This window comes from Puma concolor, chromosome A1 (genome assembly GCF_028749965.1).
Source record: "Puma concolor isolate L17-30 chromosome A1, mPumCon1.1.hap2, whole genome shotgun sequence".
NCBI lineage: Eukaryota > Metazoa > Chordata > Mammalia > Carnivora > Felidae > Puma > Puma concolor.
The window spans coordinates 171,883,216-171,899,533 of NC_141667.1; the positions used below are offsets into that span (position 1 = coordinate 171,883,216).

At 54.7% G+C, this 16,318-nt stretch overlaps 2 protein-coding genes across 9 annotated transcripts in view; one reads left to right on the forward strand and one right to left on the reverse strand.

Annotated features, from left to right (window-relative positions):
• Positions 1-916, forward strand: part of STK24 (serine/threonine kinase 24) — a 121,591-nt gene extending 120,675 nt beyond the window's left edge. For all 5 annotated transcript variants that reach the window (XM_086709144.1, XM_086709154.1, XM_086709149.1 and 2 more), the window contains one exon: positions 813-916. In XM_086709144.1, the coding sequence (XP_086565270.1) occupies positions 813-849 (37 nt within the window). In that variant the 3' untranslated portion in view covers positions 850-916. The remainder of the gene's footprint in view (positions 1-812) is intronic.
• A 4,129-nt stretch (positions 917-5,045) lies between these two features.
• FARP1 (FERM, ARH/RhoGEF and pleckstrin domain protein 1) overlaps positions 5,046-16,318 on the reverse strand; it is a 295,229-nt gene continuing 283,956 nt past the window's right edge. For all 4 annotated transcript variants that reach the window (XM_086709189.1, XM_086709180.1, XM_086709199.1 and 1 more), the window contains exons 20-27: positions 14,664-14,732; positions 14,361-14,450; positions 13,319-13,401; positions 13,131-13,243; positions 12,428-12,594; positions 8,637-8,744; positions 7,962-8,113; positions 5,046-6,547 (exon numbers count right to left, since the gene is read on the reverse strand). In XM_086709189.1, the coding sequence (XP_086565315.1) occupies positions 6,466-6,547; positions 7,962-8,113; positions 8,637-8,744; positions 12,428-12,594; positions 13,131-13,243; positions 13,319-13,401; positions 14,361-14,450; positions 14,664-14,732 (864 nt within the window). In that variant the 3' untranslated portion in view covers positions 5,046-6,465. The remainder of the gene's footprint in view (positions 6,548-7,961; positions 8,114-8,636; positions 8,745-12,427; positions 12,595-13,130; positions 13,244-13,318; positions 13,402-14,360; positions 14,451-14,663; positions 14,733-16,318) is intronic.

The following is a 16,318-nucleotide window of genomic DNA, read 5'->3' on the forward strand; positions in this document are numbered from 1 at the left end:
TTTTTTTAATTTAAAAAAGTGTTTTTAATGTTTATTTTAGAGAGCAGGGGAGGGGCAGAGAGAGAGGGAGACACAGAATCCGAAGCAGGTTCCAGGCTCTGAGCTGTCAGAGCCCAACGCGGGGCCCGAACCCATGAACTACGAGATCATGACTTGAGCCAAAGTTGCATGCTTAACCAACTGAGCCACCCAGGCACCCCTATAATTACAATTTTTAATCTGTTTAAAAATTTGGTTAGTCTGTCTAACCGTTTCTCTACAGTTGGACATCAAAGTTGTTCCCTGTTTTACAAGTACAAAAAATCTAAGAGGCATCTTTGTGCAAAATACACGGCTCCTTCTTTGGACCCCATTTCTGAAACAGTTCTAGGAAGTGGATTACTTGAACAAGCATCGATATTTTTGTGGCCAAAATGGGTTTTCTTGTGCCCATCTGTAATCCAGCCATGTGTATGTGTTTGGGTTTTACTGATTCCTTAATTTTAAAAAACGGACTGTAAGCGAAGCCACGCCATTTATTGTTCTGTTCTTCAATTCCTTCCCCCCTGGGAGACCGAACGTGTTCTCACTTTCCGTTATAGACTTTCAGTTCTTCGATGGACTGAATTTAACCTGTGAAAAGTTGTGTCGAAATCAGTTTTCTTAGTTTTTATGCATTGTTTAGTGATTAACCCGCTGACATTTGCCTAATTTTTTTTATGACTTGGGCTTGCCCAGCAAAAGTAGGATTTGGGTGGTGGTTTGGATTTTTGCACGGAGGTTACAGAAATGACATTCACTTCTCTTTCTCTTTTTTTTTTCTCCCCCTCTAGATATTCTCTAAGTGGTGGAGGAACTTCATCCCACTGAAATTCCTTTGGCATTTGGGGTTTTGTTTTTCTTTTTTTCCTCTTCATCCTCCTCGTACAAAGTCAACGAGAGCCTTTGCTGACTCGGCTGCAGTGGTGCGCCATCCGGGGGCCGTCCCCCCACCCCGTGCCACCCGTTCCGGGGCCCCGCGCCGCCCTTTCTCCCGGCCTGCACTGCGTGAAGTCTCCGGGGGGGTGGGTCAGGTCGGCTCCTTCAAGCGATCATTTTATTTTATGGTTCTTGTTTTTAATTTTAGCCAGTGTGCACATATCAAGGAAAGTGTCTTTAAAAACAAAAACAGGCCCTGAAATGTATATGTGGGATCACGATAAGGCCACATCCGAAATGAAACCTCAGGTATCCTGCTTTAAGTTGATCACTCCCCTCCCCGGGAGATGGGGAATCGCTCTGGTGGGTCAGTGTACAGATTGTATATAGTGTCGTTTTTACGGAAACCCTTCTGGCGTGTGTCAGGAGTCCCCGTGTACAAATTGGCCGAGTGCTTCTGTAGATAATGTCAGTGGAGTAAATATTTGACAGGCCGTAACTCGAGTCTCTTGCCTTGCCTTTATTACATGTAAATTTTGAATTCTGTGATCAGTGATTTGGGTTTTCTTTTGTATCTGCAGGGTTTGCCATTAATGATAATAAGCACCCCTCCTGCGAACACTCTTTGCACCTCCACACATGCACACCGCCCTCTCGTCTGCCCGACAGCCCTCTTGGTCCCCGTAGAGGTTGATTTCCTTTCATTTGATGGTACTATTTCTTAGTGTTTTAAATCGGAACATATCTGGCCTCATGAAGCTTTAATTATTTTAAGTTGCTCCCCGATGAAGTGCTCTCGTCTTAACATTTGTTTGAAATTGTGCCACTGCCAGCCCCGCGCCCGCTGCACCGTCCTTTCTGGTAGGATCTCCTGTCGCTCCTTGTGAAACCCGCGTATCATCCTGCCCACCTACAAGTGTCTGAATGCTTACATGAATAAATTTTATAACGCACTTGTTCTGCAGTGTGACTCTTGAAACGTGACTCTTCAGAGGGCAGTGCACCTGTCGTGGAGGTGTGTGAGTGTGTGTGTGTGAGTGTGTGTGAAGAGGGTAAGACATTTCAGCGCTTCCAGAAAGAAGAGCCCACCGTGAACCTGCCGCATGTCCAGGTCTGCTCCCTCTGCACCGTTCAGACAAGATTGGTCATTGAGAAGGTAGAGCTAAATATTGCTCATTGTCAAATCGCTCTCTCTTCCCCAGGGACCTTAAGGGTTGTTTTGTTCTCTTCAAGGAGCCCGGGTCTGCTCTTTGTCAGCCGGAGGGGTCCGTATTTTTCTGGGCTTGTGGCAGGACCTGGCTTTGCCAAGGTGGGAGGCAGGAGGAAAAATTTCTGGGTCTCTGGGATGGGACATCGAGTTTCTGCAGTAATACTTGACCAGGTGCACGTGGCACTGTTCTGCGTTTGTTGATACAAATCGTTGTCCTCTCTTGCTGGCGTAGCAGTTCTCCAAGGGGAAGACACAGGATTTTGGGAGCAAGGAAGGTACCGGGTAAACTTTGGGATGGAAGGTCTGGTAGGTGCCAACACAGCGGCCTGGAAGTTCCAGGGGAGAGCAGAGGCCCTGGGCCGGAAACGTTTGGGCGTGTGCTGCTTGTCTAGAGGTGCTGATGGAGTGTAGATTTCAGAGTCTAAAATTAAATCATGATTTCTTAATTAGAAATGGAATGATTGATTTCTACGAGGGATGCATTTTGGTGGGGGGAAATAGAACTGAATGAATTGCTGACTCTCTGTGTGGGTTTCTGCATCAGGAATATTAACTTGGGTGACAGGACTTGAGAATGTTTCATTCCGTGTTTCAACAGAATGTTTTGTACGAGCAAACAGTTTGTTTCCCTATGTGAGGCATAAGCCAAAGATCCGTTTTGTCCACCGCGGGAGAATCGCTCAAAGAAGCGAAGCGCTGTTCCCCCGGAGTGGGCGGCTTGTCTGATTGTCAGCCAGCCGGTGCAGACAGCAGCTTTCTGATTTAGAGTTCACTTTGCAGGTGGACGGTGACCTCAGGATCACACGCAAAGCCAGTCTCAGATGGAAGCGGTGGTCCTGCTGACTGGGAGACTGGATTATTCCGGTGAAGCGAATCGGTGTGAAGGGTCAGCACGTGTTCCAGTCGCTAGACCGTAACACACCGAGCCGTCTCCCAGGCAAAGCAGATTAGTCTTGTAGACCTTAAGTGAGTGTCTTCTGTTGATTGAGCTTCTGGGGGGAGATGGGGTTTGGGAGGGTGTGAAAAGTGGCTCTCTTCCCCACGTTCTGGCTGGCTGCTTTCTGTGCACACACAAGCTGAGGTCTGTGCCTCTGAGGGCATGTGGGACCTGTGCCCCCTCAAGGGCCTCGTGAGCGGGGGAGGCCGGCGCTGGCGGAGCCACTTCAGTCTTTGTAGGACCAGGGACCGGAGCTACAGTGGAACCCGGCTCAGACAACATCACCTCTGCTGCCCATTAGACCCTCGAGCCCAGCGTCCAGGATGGATTTGCTAGCTTTTGGAGGCCTGTTGATGCCAAGGCCCTGTGGCCACAGCTTGTCCACTTACAGACTGTAGACGGCTGCGGCGCGCCTAGCGTGGGAGAGGCCTTCGTGGAACCCAGCGGCTGCCTTTTGGAAACAGGCAGTGGGCTGTGTCCGGCTGGGTTTTTACGCCTTCTCGAAATCGTCTTTTCTGCGTCCCTGCTGGCCGCGCTAATAAGCAAGGTAGCTGCGACTATCTCGATGTAACCACATGCCACACACCTGAATCCAACAGTTTTGTTGTCCAGTTAGTCTTGTGAAGTGTCTAGTTCGTTCTTCATGTGGCATTTGTACCTTGCTTTTGGCAAAACGTGGTCCGTTTATAAACATTTTTATATTTCCTTAAAAAAATATGGCTTCTATATTTCTGCTATAAAACATGGCAATAAATGGGGAGAGTACTGCAGGGTGTGTTAAGCACAGGTACTGTATCCTGCAAGGGTCAATAAAGTTCACAGAAAATTGTGTAACTCAGTCTCGTGTGTGTAGAGGGGACAGGCTGAATGGCTCCCCCAGAATTTGTTAAAGCCCTAGTCCCGTCCCTGCCCCCACCGATGGCATTTGGAGGTGGGGCCTTTGGGAGGGAGTTAGGTCACGAGGGTGGAACCCCCATGACGGGATTAGGGACTTTCCAAGAGAGATCTGACCACCCCCCCCCCCCCCCCCCCCCGCCCTGCGAGGACACAGCGAGAAGACAGCTGGCCGTGAACCACGCAGGCTCTTGCCAGACACCGGATCTGCCAGCGCCCTGATCTTGCGCTTTCCCACCCCCAGAACCGTGAGATACATTTGTTTTTTAATGTTTTTTTTTTTTTTTTTTTTTTTTTTTTTTACTTTTGAGAGAAAACACAAGCGGGGGCAGACAGAGGCTCTGAAGCTGACGGCAGCAAGCCCCGTGGGGCTCAACCTCGTGAACCGCCAGATCGTGACCTGAGCTGATGTCAGATACTCAGCTGACTGAGCCACCCAGGTGCCCCTACGTTCCGTTTGTAGGCCAGTTTTTGTTACAGGCTGGACTCAGGTACAGGTTGTCTCTGAACTCCCCATATGTTCCCGGCAGCTTGGGAGCGGTCTCACTTGCCCACGTGACTTGTACCTAACGTTTGCTTTGATGTCACGGGGACACAGAGGTGCTGACAGAACGGAACCAGTTGTATCATGGACACGGTTTGGGCTCTTCGCTTGGAGACCCTGAACTAGACCACCTCATCCTCACGCCCCGTAGGGTTTAGTGACAGGTGATTGCTACAGAGAGCATTTTCCTGATCTTGCCTGTGCCCTGTCGGCCGCCTGGTGATGGGTTCACCTTCCCAGGGAGTTGGTCCTACCCCTGGGGTGTGGGAGAAACAGCTGGTCTCCAGGGGCCGCTTGTCACAAAGGAAGTGGAAGCCACCCCTCTGTCCCCTTCGCTTCCATCCCTCGGGTTCTAGTCCTTTTATAACCACGGACCGGCTCCTCGTGAGGTTCTGTCCCCCCAGTTCGGCGGCCGCAGATAGACGGTCACAGACCAAGATTCCCACACGCTCTGTGTGTCTGTTTCGCACCCACCCCTGCGGGACTGGCCACGTCCGCGCCTCGACGGCTCCCTCCCCGCAACCCACCCACCTTAGGCGAAAAGAAAGACCGGACGAGGTTGGTTATGTTTTGCCTTAAAACTTCAATATGCTGGATTGTGGCGTGAGGTATTTTTATTCCCTTTTGTTAGTACTTAAAACCATCTGGTACATGTCGTAAGGCAAATGATTAACACGTCTCGGGCTACTGGTCCATTTGCACGTTGATTTGCACATCGCCGTTGCCACGCACACCAGTCACGGCTCCCCCGCGTCGGGTCGTCCTGTGTTTCTTAGGTAAGGGGCTTTCCCAGCTGTGGTGTGGGCACTGGGAGATACTGGTTGGATCGGTCACCCCCTCTGGACTGTGTCAGAAAGGGTTTAACTAGGGGATAGCAGCCCCCCGCCCTCCATGGAGACCAGGCACATGGACTCTGCCTCGTGGGCGCCAGCCGTGTCCCCTGTGCGGTCTGTCGAGGATGCGCAGTGTCCTACTGGTGATACCCCATGCGGGCGGGGGGGGGGGGGGAGAGGGGGCAGTGAGTATAAAAAGGAGGAAAGAATGTTTTCTGAAGACAGGCACAATATATACTACTATTGAATGTGCAATTCCAAACCACAGTTGCAGGATACAGGTATGATGGGGGCCGCACCCACCCTCCGGACGTCACATCTCACAAATGGCCCTGATTACGGACATACGGGTTCTCATGCTTGTGAAACAGCAAACACCACGGCTTAGCATCTTCGGTCGGACACACCACAGCGAGACCGCGGACGTCGTGCTCGGTTTCTGCTTCTCTGAACAGAGCACAACCCGCTACGGTCTGTAAAGAGGAACCGCTTCAACAATTTGGTCAACTTGTGCCAAGAACAGCGTTTCCTTGGAGCGTAAGACCCCAAAGGGGAACGTACTTCGTGTGCTGCAAATTGCTTATTAATCGAAGTAAATCCTACTAACTTGCTACTATTATAAAAGTAGAAAGATTGAAAAAACGAAATCGGAAAATGATCTCATTTTGCTTAAGACTGTGCCATATGTATCACAAACATTGGAAAATCCATTTGTTTTTAAAATGCACCAGCCTGTAAGTCAAAAGAATTTTCTTTTTTAAGAAAAAGGAGAGCACTTGCCCTGTCTTTTTTGGTTGAACGGATGTGGTTATCCCGCTTTTAAGGTGCAGTTTGTGGAAGAAAAACCGTCATTTGGCACGACATCAATGACAACGTTTTAATACTGGCACAAGCTAGAAAGAGCCCACCAGGACAAGGACGGACGAGCCACCAGCGTCCGAGGTGGGAGCACGGTTCCGTTCAGACGACACGAACAGCTCGAAAAGACAAGGTTAAAAATGGTTTTGCGGAGATAGAGGAGAGGTGCTGTGAAACCATGTTTCGCTTTTCCAGACAGGTGTTAATTTTACTAGGCTTCATTAATACAGAGGGAAAGTAAGTGTCTCCCGGGAAAGCAGCCACCGCTCACACCAGCAAACGGGTCCTGCCATCAGTACACGTGGGATTCTTTGTGACTCAGGATGTGGGCGCGGGAAGCCGAGCTGGTCGCGCTGCGGATCACCTCCATCCACCTAAGACCAGAAAGCGAAATGACGGTCAAGGGTCACTTGGTCTCATAAGAGCGTCCCGATACTCAGCGTGCGTCGTGACTTACGTGACGTGCAACTCCAGCAGAAGAGTTCCTGAATGAACTCCTGCTACCCAAGTGAACGGAAGCAAGGCTAAGGGTTCCTCTAGGTGCTCCTGAGGAACGGTTTGAGGACCACCGGCCTGGGCGCTCATTTTGTAGACCACAGGAAGCGCCCAGGTGACGCGGCAGCACGCTCCACGTGAAGCGGTTGGAGGTGAGGTGGCTTCCTGTTCTCCCTCCTGGACGGTGACGAGCAGCCCGTTATATGCGTTTGGGTAGTTGCGGTGTATTGGCGGCTCTCAACCACCCGGGTGGAAGCGTCTGGAGGTGTTTTGGGTTGTCACGGAGGAGGGGGTGCAAGTGGCCTCTAGTAGGAGGGGCCAGGATGCTGCTGGGCATCCTCTAAGGCACAGGACAGGACCCCCCCCCCCCACCCCTCCGGACAGCCGAATGGACTCCAGGGTCGGCAGTGTTGAGGGGAGGAGGCCCTGCCTCCGTGGAACTGGTAGCAGGGCTTTCAAAAGTCTCTAATCACTGGTCTTTTTAGGATCAGCCCCCTAGTCTAGGTTCTCTGGGCCAGGCTCAGATTTGAGAAGAGTTCTCCGCTGGGCTCACTTTTCGAGCAGCATACCTTACGGGGAGGCTTTGACTTGAGTTTTCAACCACCGTGTGGCTGCCGCTGAACTAACGTCGTAACCTGTGGGCTCATGGAACCCATGGGGACGAAGGAACACGCCGTGTGCTATCAGCATGGCCAGGAGAGACCGTCCTCCCTAAGCGGGCAGGTGACTGTTAACTCCGCCTGGACTATGGCCCGAGGACCCCACCGCCTGCCCAAGTGGCAGGATGCCATTCCTGGGGGCCCAGAATTCCTACCTGAAATTTTGGGAAAAGTCTGAGGATTGTGGCTCCTGGGCCTCCTTACACCACGTGTTAGTCTTATTAAGAAGGTAACCCTGAGAAACATTAGGATTTCTTCTTTCTTCGAGTGGTCTTCTGGCCCTAGCACAGTCCGGCATATTCCGACTCAATACTCCAGAGACTAAAACAACACACTCGCTAGAGATTTAAAAGTGTACCGTGTGTGGCCCCGACACGGTACAGGCTAAGGACTGATGTCACTACCCAGGGAAGTCTCAGTTTTACTTGCTTCTATGAAAACAGAAGTGGATATGATGTTAGGCAAAGGGGACGGCCCGCCCCGCCCCCCCCAAAGGTCAGGGACATTTTGGAAGTGAGTAAATGCCCAGGCCTGCGGCAGGCAGGGAGTGGCTGCTGCTATAAACCTCGTCCACCTGGCTCACGAGAGGGTGGCCTTTTCCTGCGGCCGCCTGTGTGGAAGGAAGCGTCATTACCTTTCAAACGTGTACTCGCTTTCGGCCCTGAAGTAGTACACGTGAGACTTGAAATGCAGCTTGAACACGTAGTCTTTGTGGATGTCCTCGGACTCGGAGGGAATGGTGAGTGAGTAGCCGAGCAGAGGCAGGCTTGCCAGGGGGTGATGGTCCTGGACAGAGGCAACAGAAGGGGGCTGCAGGTGCTTGGGCCTGAGCAGTGGCTGCCTTCCTTGCAGGCCAGCTAGTGGGACCCCACGCCTTCATAAGCTTTTTTTTTTTCCCCCCCATTTACTCCAGAATTTACTAATTTTGAGAGAGGCAGATAGAGAATCCCCAGCAGGCTCTGTACTGTCAGGGCAGAGCCCAATGCAGGGCTCGAACTCGTGATTTTGGCTCCGGTCAGGATCTCCCAGTTCACGGTTGGGCCTCCAACCGACCAAGCCATGCAGGAACCTTCAGTGAAGCCCTCCCCCGCTCAACCAACCAGGCTTCGGCCGGATTGCTGCAGACGGACGTCAGACCAGTTAGAATCGAGGCTCTCCGGGCCACTGTGCAGGGCAGGACCCCTTCTCACACACCGCGTCCCTCCCTCCATGCCCGGGCGGGTGGCTCAAGGGCCCCGTTGTTCGCCCTTCCAGAGGAAGGACGGCCCCCGGCAGGTGTACTGTCCCCACTGTCCCATGTGGCACTTACCTGGTGGGACTTGTAGAAGAACAGGCAGAAGTTCGTGAACACCACCCACAGCTTCTGCCACCCATTGCTGTTTTTGAATTTCCTCAGCAGGTTCCCGGACAACTGATTCTGAAAGACAAGCATGCACGTAAGGAGCACGAGTGGGGGGCGCCCTCGCCGCCGGCAGCGTGCGGCCTGGTCTTCGCGGTCCCGCGGGACTCCTGGGCGGGGCTTCCCGCATGTGACTGAGGGAGAGCTGTTCTCCCTGCGGGTGGATTCTCCGAGCCTTATTTAATTCTTGCCCCCCGTTACGGGTTGATTTGTGCTGTTCCCCACGTCCAGCTGTGACCTCAGGTGTTCATGGGGGTTGTCATCACAGGTATATGGCAGGAGCACATCAGGCTCCGTCCACTGGCCCTGCTGTCCCTCGGAGAGACGGGGAAGGATCCGTCACCCTGGGTGACGGGCTGGCGGGCCCTGTGCGCCATCTAGTGGCCTTGGCGGGAACGCTGGCCTGCAGTGGAATGTGTCCTGGCAGGGGGCCGCCTGTGACTCCCCGGAGCTGAAGGAAGAGTAACCATGGGTACGGAGGGGCGTTGCGCGGTCGTCCTGCCCGAACTTTCTAGCTCTGAGGCCCGGGTGGAGGAGCCCCCACGCCGCTGCAGCAGGACACAGGCTGCGCAGCCCCACGGGCTGTGCCAGGACACTGAGAAGGCCTGCTGCTCGTTACTGGGAAGACTAAAGCAGGAAAGGACGCTGGGCACAGTTCCACAGTTGTGTGTCAAATGGGCAAATTCCTACATTTAAGAAAAATTTATAAATATATCTTAGTCTGCGTTATTCTATTCCTCCGGTACTCTTCCTATAAAGCATTATTAAATGACCTATATAAGCAAGGTCCCCGGGGCAGCAGGAGAGAGAAGTGTAAACGTCTCTGCCCTCGAGTGGCTCACAGTCTGATGGGGAGACTGACTCAGGGTGAAAGGAGGTGGAAAGAGCCCACCCGGGACTTAGCTGATCCGAGGGGGACACTGCAAACAGCAGGGGTGCCCGATAGAGCTCCCCATCCCCCCCCATCACTCTATTCGGCTGCCATCCAGCCATGGGCAGAAAGTGACAAGAACACAGGGTATTCGGAGTTACAGGCAGAACTGGGGAGCATCACACATGATTACGTGTCACCCAGAGGCAAGGAGGGAGCGCACCTGCCTTCTACTGAGCCCAGTTCTTCCAGCTGTTGGCGTCCAGAAGATCTCCTAACGCCGGTCCTGCAGCGTGTACACGCCTTGCCCCAATTCTAGGCAGGTCCACGGGGAGGTGCTAACTTCCCATGGCCACCTTTCTGGAACATGCCACGTTCAGACTCTCTGAAAGCTCCCTGCTGTCCTAGTGGCCCCTGTGGTCACGAACTGGACTCAAACTCCTCTCCCCGTGGCTTCACTTGGGTACATGTCTGTCTCCTCAGGTCACATGGCCCCGAAACTCTGCCACCTTTTCTCTGACACTGCTCTCTAGAGGCTGAACCCACTGGGGCAGATGACTCAGGTCTGCCTCCAACGTGGGCCAGTCCCCTTCTGCTGCCTTTACCGGGCAGGACAACATCTGTGACCCAGACGCCCCGTTTCCTCACTTTCACAGTGGCCCCCTCTCCTGGACTCCCCCAATCCCCAGTGGAGGGAAGGCCTCTGCTCTGCCCTCTTCCTGGCTCACATCACTGCTCAGTCTTTATTCTGGACTGGATTGTGTCTCCTGCAAAGATAGGTTCAAATCCAAAGCCCTGGTACCTGTGGACGTGACCTGATTTGGAAATAGGGTGTGTGTGGATGTCAAGGTGAAGATGAGGTCGTACTGGGGTAGGGTGGGCCCTGATGTGGTAACCGGCGTCTTTTTTATAACACACACCGGGGAGACCTCCAGGCGGGATGGAGACAGGGGTGACGCATCTACCAGCCAAGAAACACCCAAGGAGTTCTGGCCGTTCCTGGGGCTGGAGCCTCCCTCGGCTTCCAGCACCACGAGGGACGAACTTCCCATTAACCAGTCCGTGGCAACGTGTTCTGGCAGCCCGGCAAGCCCACAGAGACCCCCCCCCCCCGGATCCCCCGTCAGTGCTGTCCCTTCCATCCTGGTCCTCCCCTGCATCCAGACTGCCCACCCCTCCCCAGGCCTCCGGCACCTGCCAACTCCAGTCTAGGACATGAGAATGCTCCACTGGCCTTCCTACGTGGACCACCCCCATCCCGCATGCTCCCGGCTTGCCCATAACCCTGCGGGTACGCCCGGCACACCTTGCCTTCCCCACCCAGCTGTCCCCAGGACACATCTCCACCTGCACGGGTTCTGCAGGAGATGGGACGGGAAGAGGTTCCGGGCATGGGGCTCAGCAACCATCAGGAGGGGAACGAACTGCCTGCTCCCCGCCCCCATCACCCAGTGGGATCAGAGGACCTGGGAGAAGGCGGGGGCGCATGCCTGGCACCAAAGGGGCCCAACACAGACACTAAACTGATGCCATGTGCCCGTGGCGAGGCCGGGGGCACCTGCAGAGGAACAGACCAGCCAATTCCATGAGTATTCAGCCCACATTACCGCTCCTTAAACCCACACGCCCAGGGGCTGTGGCGGCTGCCAGACTTCCTCAAAGGGCCAGATGGTGTATAGTGAGGCTCGTCAGGCAAAATCAGATACGTGTAGTAGCCATTTAAAAACGTCCAAGCCCGTTCTCAGTTCCTGCACTGCGAACAGCCAAAGGGGGGCAGGGCCGGCCTGAGGGCCACTTTGCTGACCGGGTTCTGTACGTTCACCTGACGACGCACACGGGACTGCGGCTGCACAGGCCTGTCACCCCGAAGAGCTGGCCTTGAGGACGTGTCCGGGACCCACCTGACTCCAGTGTCTGCTGTGCCTGAGCGGCCTAAGTGCCTTCAGGGCTTAAAAAGGGGGCTCCAATCCTACCAACCTCCCACGCTTCGTCCTGCCCACACCCCGAAGAGGTCCGTCTAAAGTGGCGCAAAGTCCACCCCTCAGTGATGCACCTCCGCCTGCTTCCCTGGACCCGCTGGACAGACTTGATTTCCTTCCCGCTCCGGGGAGAATTCTCCAGCCCCACAGTGGGAAGGGGGCCGGGCAGGAGGACCAAGTCCGGCCCTGTGGGGTCGAAGGAGAGGGGACGTCCGCTGCCAGCCAACAGGAGGGCCTGGGCCTCGGACGTGTCCTCTTGAGGATGTGTTCAGACAGGCGCGGGTTTCAGGACACTCTCTGTGGCAGGGAACTCCACAAAAGCAGCTCTGTGGAGCCGTGAAGGTCACTTCTGGAGAACAATCCCAGACAGTCCCCACAGACTAGCCATCAAGAAGGGTTTGGCACGTTCCCAACACTGTTGCTTCAAAAAGCAAAACAAACTGCCGTTCTCGGCCCACAGCCTCCCAGGACATTTTCTCGGGCCAGGCCCGTTTGGGAATTCAGTTTTCGGGTTTAACAAGATACTCCGGCGCCTCTGTTAGATGGCACCCCCGGAAGCAGGTTTGGGGGCAGCAGCCCGGCATCGAAGGGGACCGTGTGCCGTGTCCCAGGGTTTCATCCGTGAACCGTGGCCCGCATGGCCCTGGCTGGCACCAGCTTTCTGACCCCACTGCCTCCCTGGACACCTGCCTGGGGGGACGGGGGGTTCCCGGCACCTGCACCCCGCCCGCGCCGGGGCCTCTGTCCACGCGCCAGTGCGCATGGATAGCGGCCACCCCACAGCCAGCTCCGCGAGAGGAGGGACGGCCTGGAGAACGAGAACGAGAGAGCACCGCGCGGGCGGCCCGTACCTCCACGGCGACGCTGAAGTCCACCATGGACACGCTGGTGTTGCGGTGCCAGCACACGTGCACCATGGTGTTGCCGCGGTGCGGGGCCTGGCGCTCCAGCGATGTGCGCGACGCGCTCAGGTCGTCCTCCGACTCCTGGTCGGCCACCGCGGCCTCATCGGGGGACTCTGTGGGAGGCGGCAAAAGGCAGCGCTTCAGACGTCTGCTGGCCAGGAAAGGGACCCCTTGGGGACGCTCCCTGGTGCTGAGTGGGACTGGACGGCCAGGGGCACTCCCCTGGGGAGCCCCATGCGCCCCCAGAGAAGGAAGCCACGTTAGCAGCCATCTCTTGTCGGGGTCCCACCCCAGGTGTGCGTGCCGCGGAGCCCCTAACACACTTGAGCGCTGAGGTTGGGGTTCTCTCCCTGCACGCGGACCTTCTGGACCACGAGCCACCATGCCGGCCCAGAAGAGAGGACTTCCCTGCTCCCTCGCACTGTTCTGAGGGGCTTTTTTACTCTTAGGAACTGGAAGTTCCTTGATTATTAGCTTTAAACACAAATGTCAACCACAGATAGGAGCGCACCTGGTCGGGTGATTTTTAAGTGCAGCGGGATACCCTCCCTCCATCAGCCAGAGCTGTCCCCCGCACTCCCCCGAGGCTAGTGCCTGGAGGTGACGCGCCCGGGGGGGGCACCAGGGAAGCCTCTCCCTCCACACTCACTGTGGTCGGGGGGGCTGCTGGCCAGGAACTCGGGAGTGGGGCCACTGCTTTTCTCTGCCAAGTCGATGGCCATTTGTATATCCTCGACCCACTTTTCCATCTCGGATCTAGAGCTGAAGAAGAGGCAGACGTCAGGTCTTCAGACCACAGCAGGTGGAAGGAGAAGCAGGTGAGAGGTCAGGAGTTACCTGGCCGCCACGACGAGGGACTGTCTCTGGCCCCGCAGGGTCAGGCAGTGGGGGACACCCCACTCGTCTTCGCTTTCCTCTATCTGTGGGATGAGTGTGCAGAATGTTACTGCCAGAGGCAGGGGGACACGCGGTGCATTTCCAAACGTTCGCTAAACTGGCTACAGCTCAGAGGAACCATGTCAGGAAAATCACATTCGGAACACCAAAAGTGTTTTTGTTTTTTTTGTTTTTTTGGTTGAGCCCATAAACTTCCTTTCATCCAACCACTGAGGGGAGTGAGAGTTTAAGCCAGGGAAATAATCCTGGGCAGACTGGCATTCTGTCTGCATCTGCCAAACAAGGGTCACAGATCATGGAGACCTGTCCACCGGCACATGTATGGGGAAAGACAGGTGGCTGCTCGATTGGGCGGGGGCTCCGCCTTTCCATGTGGATGGAGAGGATGGTCTTTCAGGGCCCCCAGCACCAGGCAAGAAGAAGTAAACGGCAGATTCAGACCTCATGGCCACGTCAGCTCGCTTCCTCACTTGATTCTAGAAGAAATGTACGCAGGCATCCTGTATGCGGGACGAGCCATGTCCTGAGCCCCTCTTGGGGAACCCGAACTTTTAAAAATTCTTTTCATACGTATGGAACTTATGTGCTTTTGTGCACGAATTTTCCTCTGCCTTTGTATCCCCATTCTACCCGATTGTTTTAAAAAAGTATTTTTCGGGGTGCCTGGGTGCCTCAGTCGGTTAAGTGTCTGACTTCGGCTGAGGTCACGATCGCATGGTTTGTGGGTTTGAGCCCCACGTTGAGCTCTGTGTTGAACGCTTGCTCAGAGCCTGGAGCCTGCTTTGGATTCTGTGTCTCCCTTTCTCTCTGCCCCTCCCCCACTCGTGCTCTGTCTCTCAAAAATAAATAAATGTAAAAAAAAAAAAAATTAAACAAGGTGCCTTCCTCACGTTATGGGCTCCTGCTCCCGTTATCAGGCCTGAGAACTGCCTGCAGCCCGCAGGGCGGGGCCCCCGATCTCATGCCCACGGCGCATACTCACAGTCATGCCGTACAGCGGGAGCTGCCCATGCACTTTAAACTGATTCGAGGCCGTCAGCCCCCTGCTCGTGTACAGCAAGACGTCGTTGAACTGGAGGAGCAAGGACAAGTGCGGATGAGACGGGCGGGCCGCACTGAAACAGCGGGTGCCCAGAGCAGGTTTTCGGAACCTCCCTGGCAACTCGCTGGTCTCCAGTCCAGCTGCTCGCTGGCAGCTCCAGTCTGAGCAGCACAGGCTGCTCCTCCCTCCTCCCAGGTGGCTCAGGGCCAGCCCAGGACCCGACCAACGGCCATCAGCACTCACCAGGAAAAACATGCGTTGCTGGAGCCCCTTGCCGGAGAGCTTGCTGAGGCTGCCCAGGCGGATGAATTCCTGCGGACGAAACAGACCCCGAGGCTCGGCTGGGAGCACGCACACCTGCGTCCACACGGAGACTGTGGCTGCCTTGTGCCAGGGTCCCCGTCCCGGCGCAAACGATAGCGGTCGTGGTTACAGTTCACTGAATGCCATGCTGAGCTCCTGTCCTTCCCAGGAGCCCACGAGGCAGGGACGACGGTCAGTTCCACTCGCAGAGAAAGCAGTGCTCAGAGGCCCCCTTGCGAGCCTGGGACTCTGCCCTTAATCCCCAGGCCCTGGGTTTCCAGCTGCGAGGGGAGGGGACAGGGGCCACAGAGTGGCAGCAGGGGGCTGGGGAGATAGATGAGCCACAGGAGAGTAAGGGACAGAGAACCTGCTCCATGACTCAGCTCTGGTTCTTAGAAACAAGTGAACTGTGTTCTGGGATCAAACAAGAAGTGGCAAATGGGTGTCAGGAACTCCTCCCCCCAAGACTAATAAGCCCCGGAGGCCATGCGTCATTTGGGGCACTTAAAACCCCACAAAACTATTTTTTAAATTGTGATAAAATACACATAAAATGTACCATTTGTGACCTTTATGCACTCAGCATACCCACTACTCCTCTAGGTGGGGAAATTTTCATCACCCAAGAGGAAACCCCGCGCCCGATCAGTGGTCACTCTCCCTCTCCCCTTTCCCCAGCGCCTGGCTCCCACCAATCTGTCTTCTTTCTTTATGGATTTGCCTATTTGGATATTTCATGTAAACTGAATCTTGTCATATGTGACCTTTTGTGTGTCTGGCTTCATTCACTTCTGTCTTCAAGTTCCATCCACACTGTAGTATGTACCAGAACTTCCCTCCTTCCTGGGGCTGTTTTGTCATATGGACATATCACATTGTGTTTATATGCTCACCAGAGGGATGATGGACGTTCACGTTCAAGTGTTTGTTTAAACACCCGTGTCAGTTCTGGGTCTACATGGAGGACCGGAATGGCTGGGTCATGGGGAAATTCTATGGCTAACTTATTAAGGAACCGCCTAACTTCTCCATAGTGTTGCTTCTAAAATGTGGCTGCAGGTCCGTTAACATTTTTCCGGCGGGGTCTCTGTCCCCTTCCCTTGGATATGGGTGGGCTGGGGACTGATCTGACCAACAGAGTATGGAACAGACACTATGTGACTTCCAAGACTAGGTCATAAAACCACATGTGGCCTACGCTTTGTCCCTGGGAACACTTGCTCATGGAGCCCTGAGCTGCACATATAAGAAGGAGCACGCTGAACGCAGGGTCAGCCAGCAAGGCCTCTCATGGATGGGCTCTGTGGTGCGCGGTCCCAGCTGAGCCTCCAGAGGTCCCTGCCAGGTATCCGCCTTGAACCCTCCAGACTAACCCATCTGGGACGCCCGTCAATGTCACAGGGAGCAGAAGAATCACCTGGCTGAACCCTCTCCTAAACTGCTGACTCACAAAACCATGACATACACTGAAAAGTTGTTTCCAGCCACCAAGTACTGGAGTAGTTTGTTACTTAGCAACAGATTTCTAGAGCACCTGCCAGCAGCTTTCTCTGTGCTCACGGCAGCTACTGAGCCAAGGACTCGGCCAACTCATT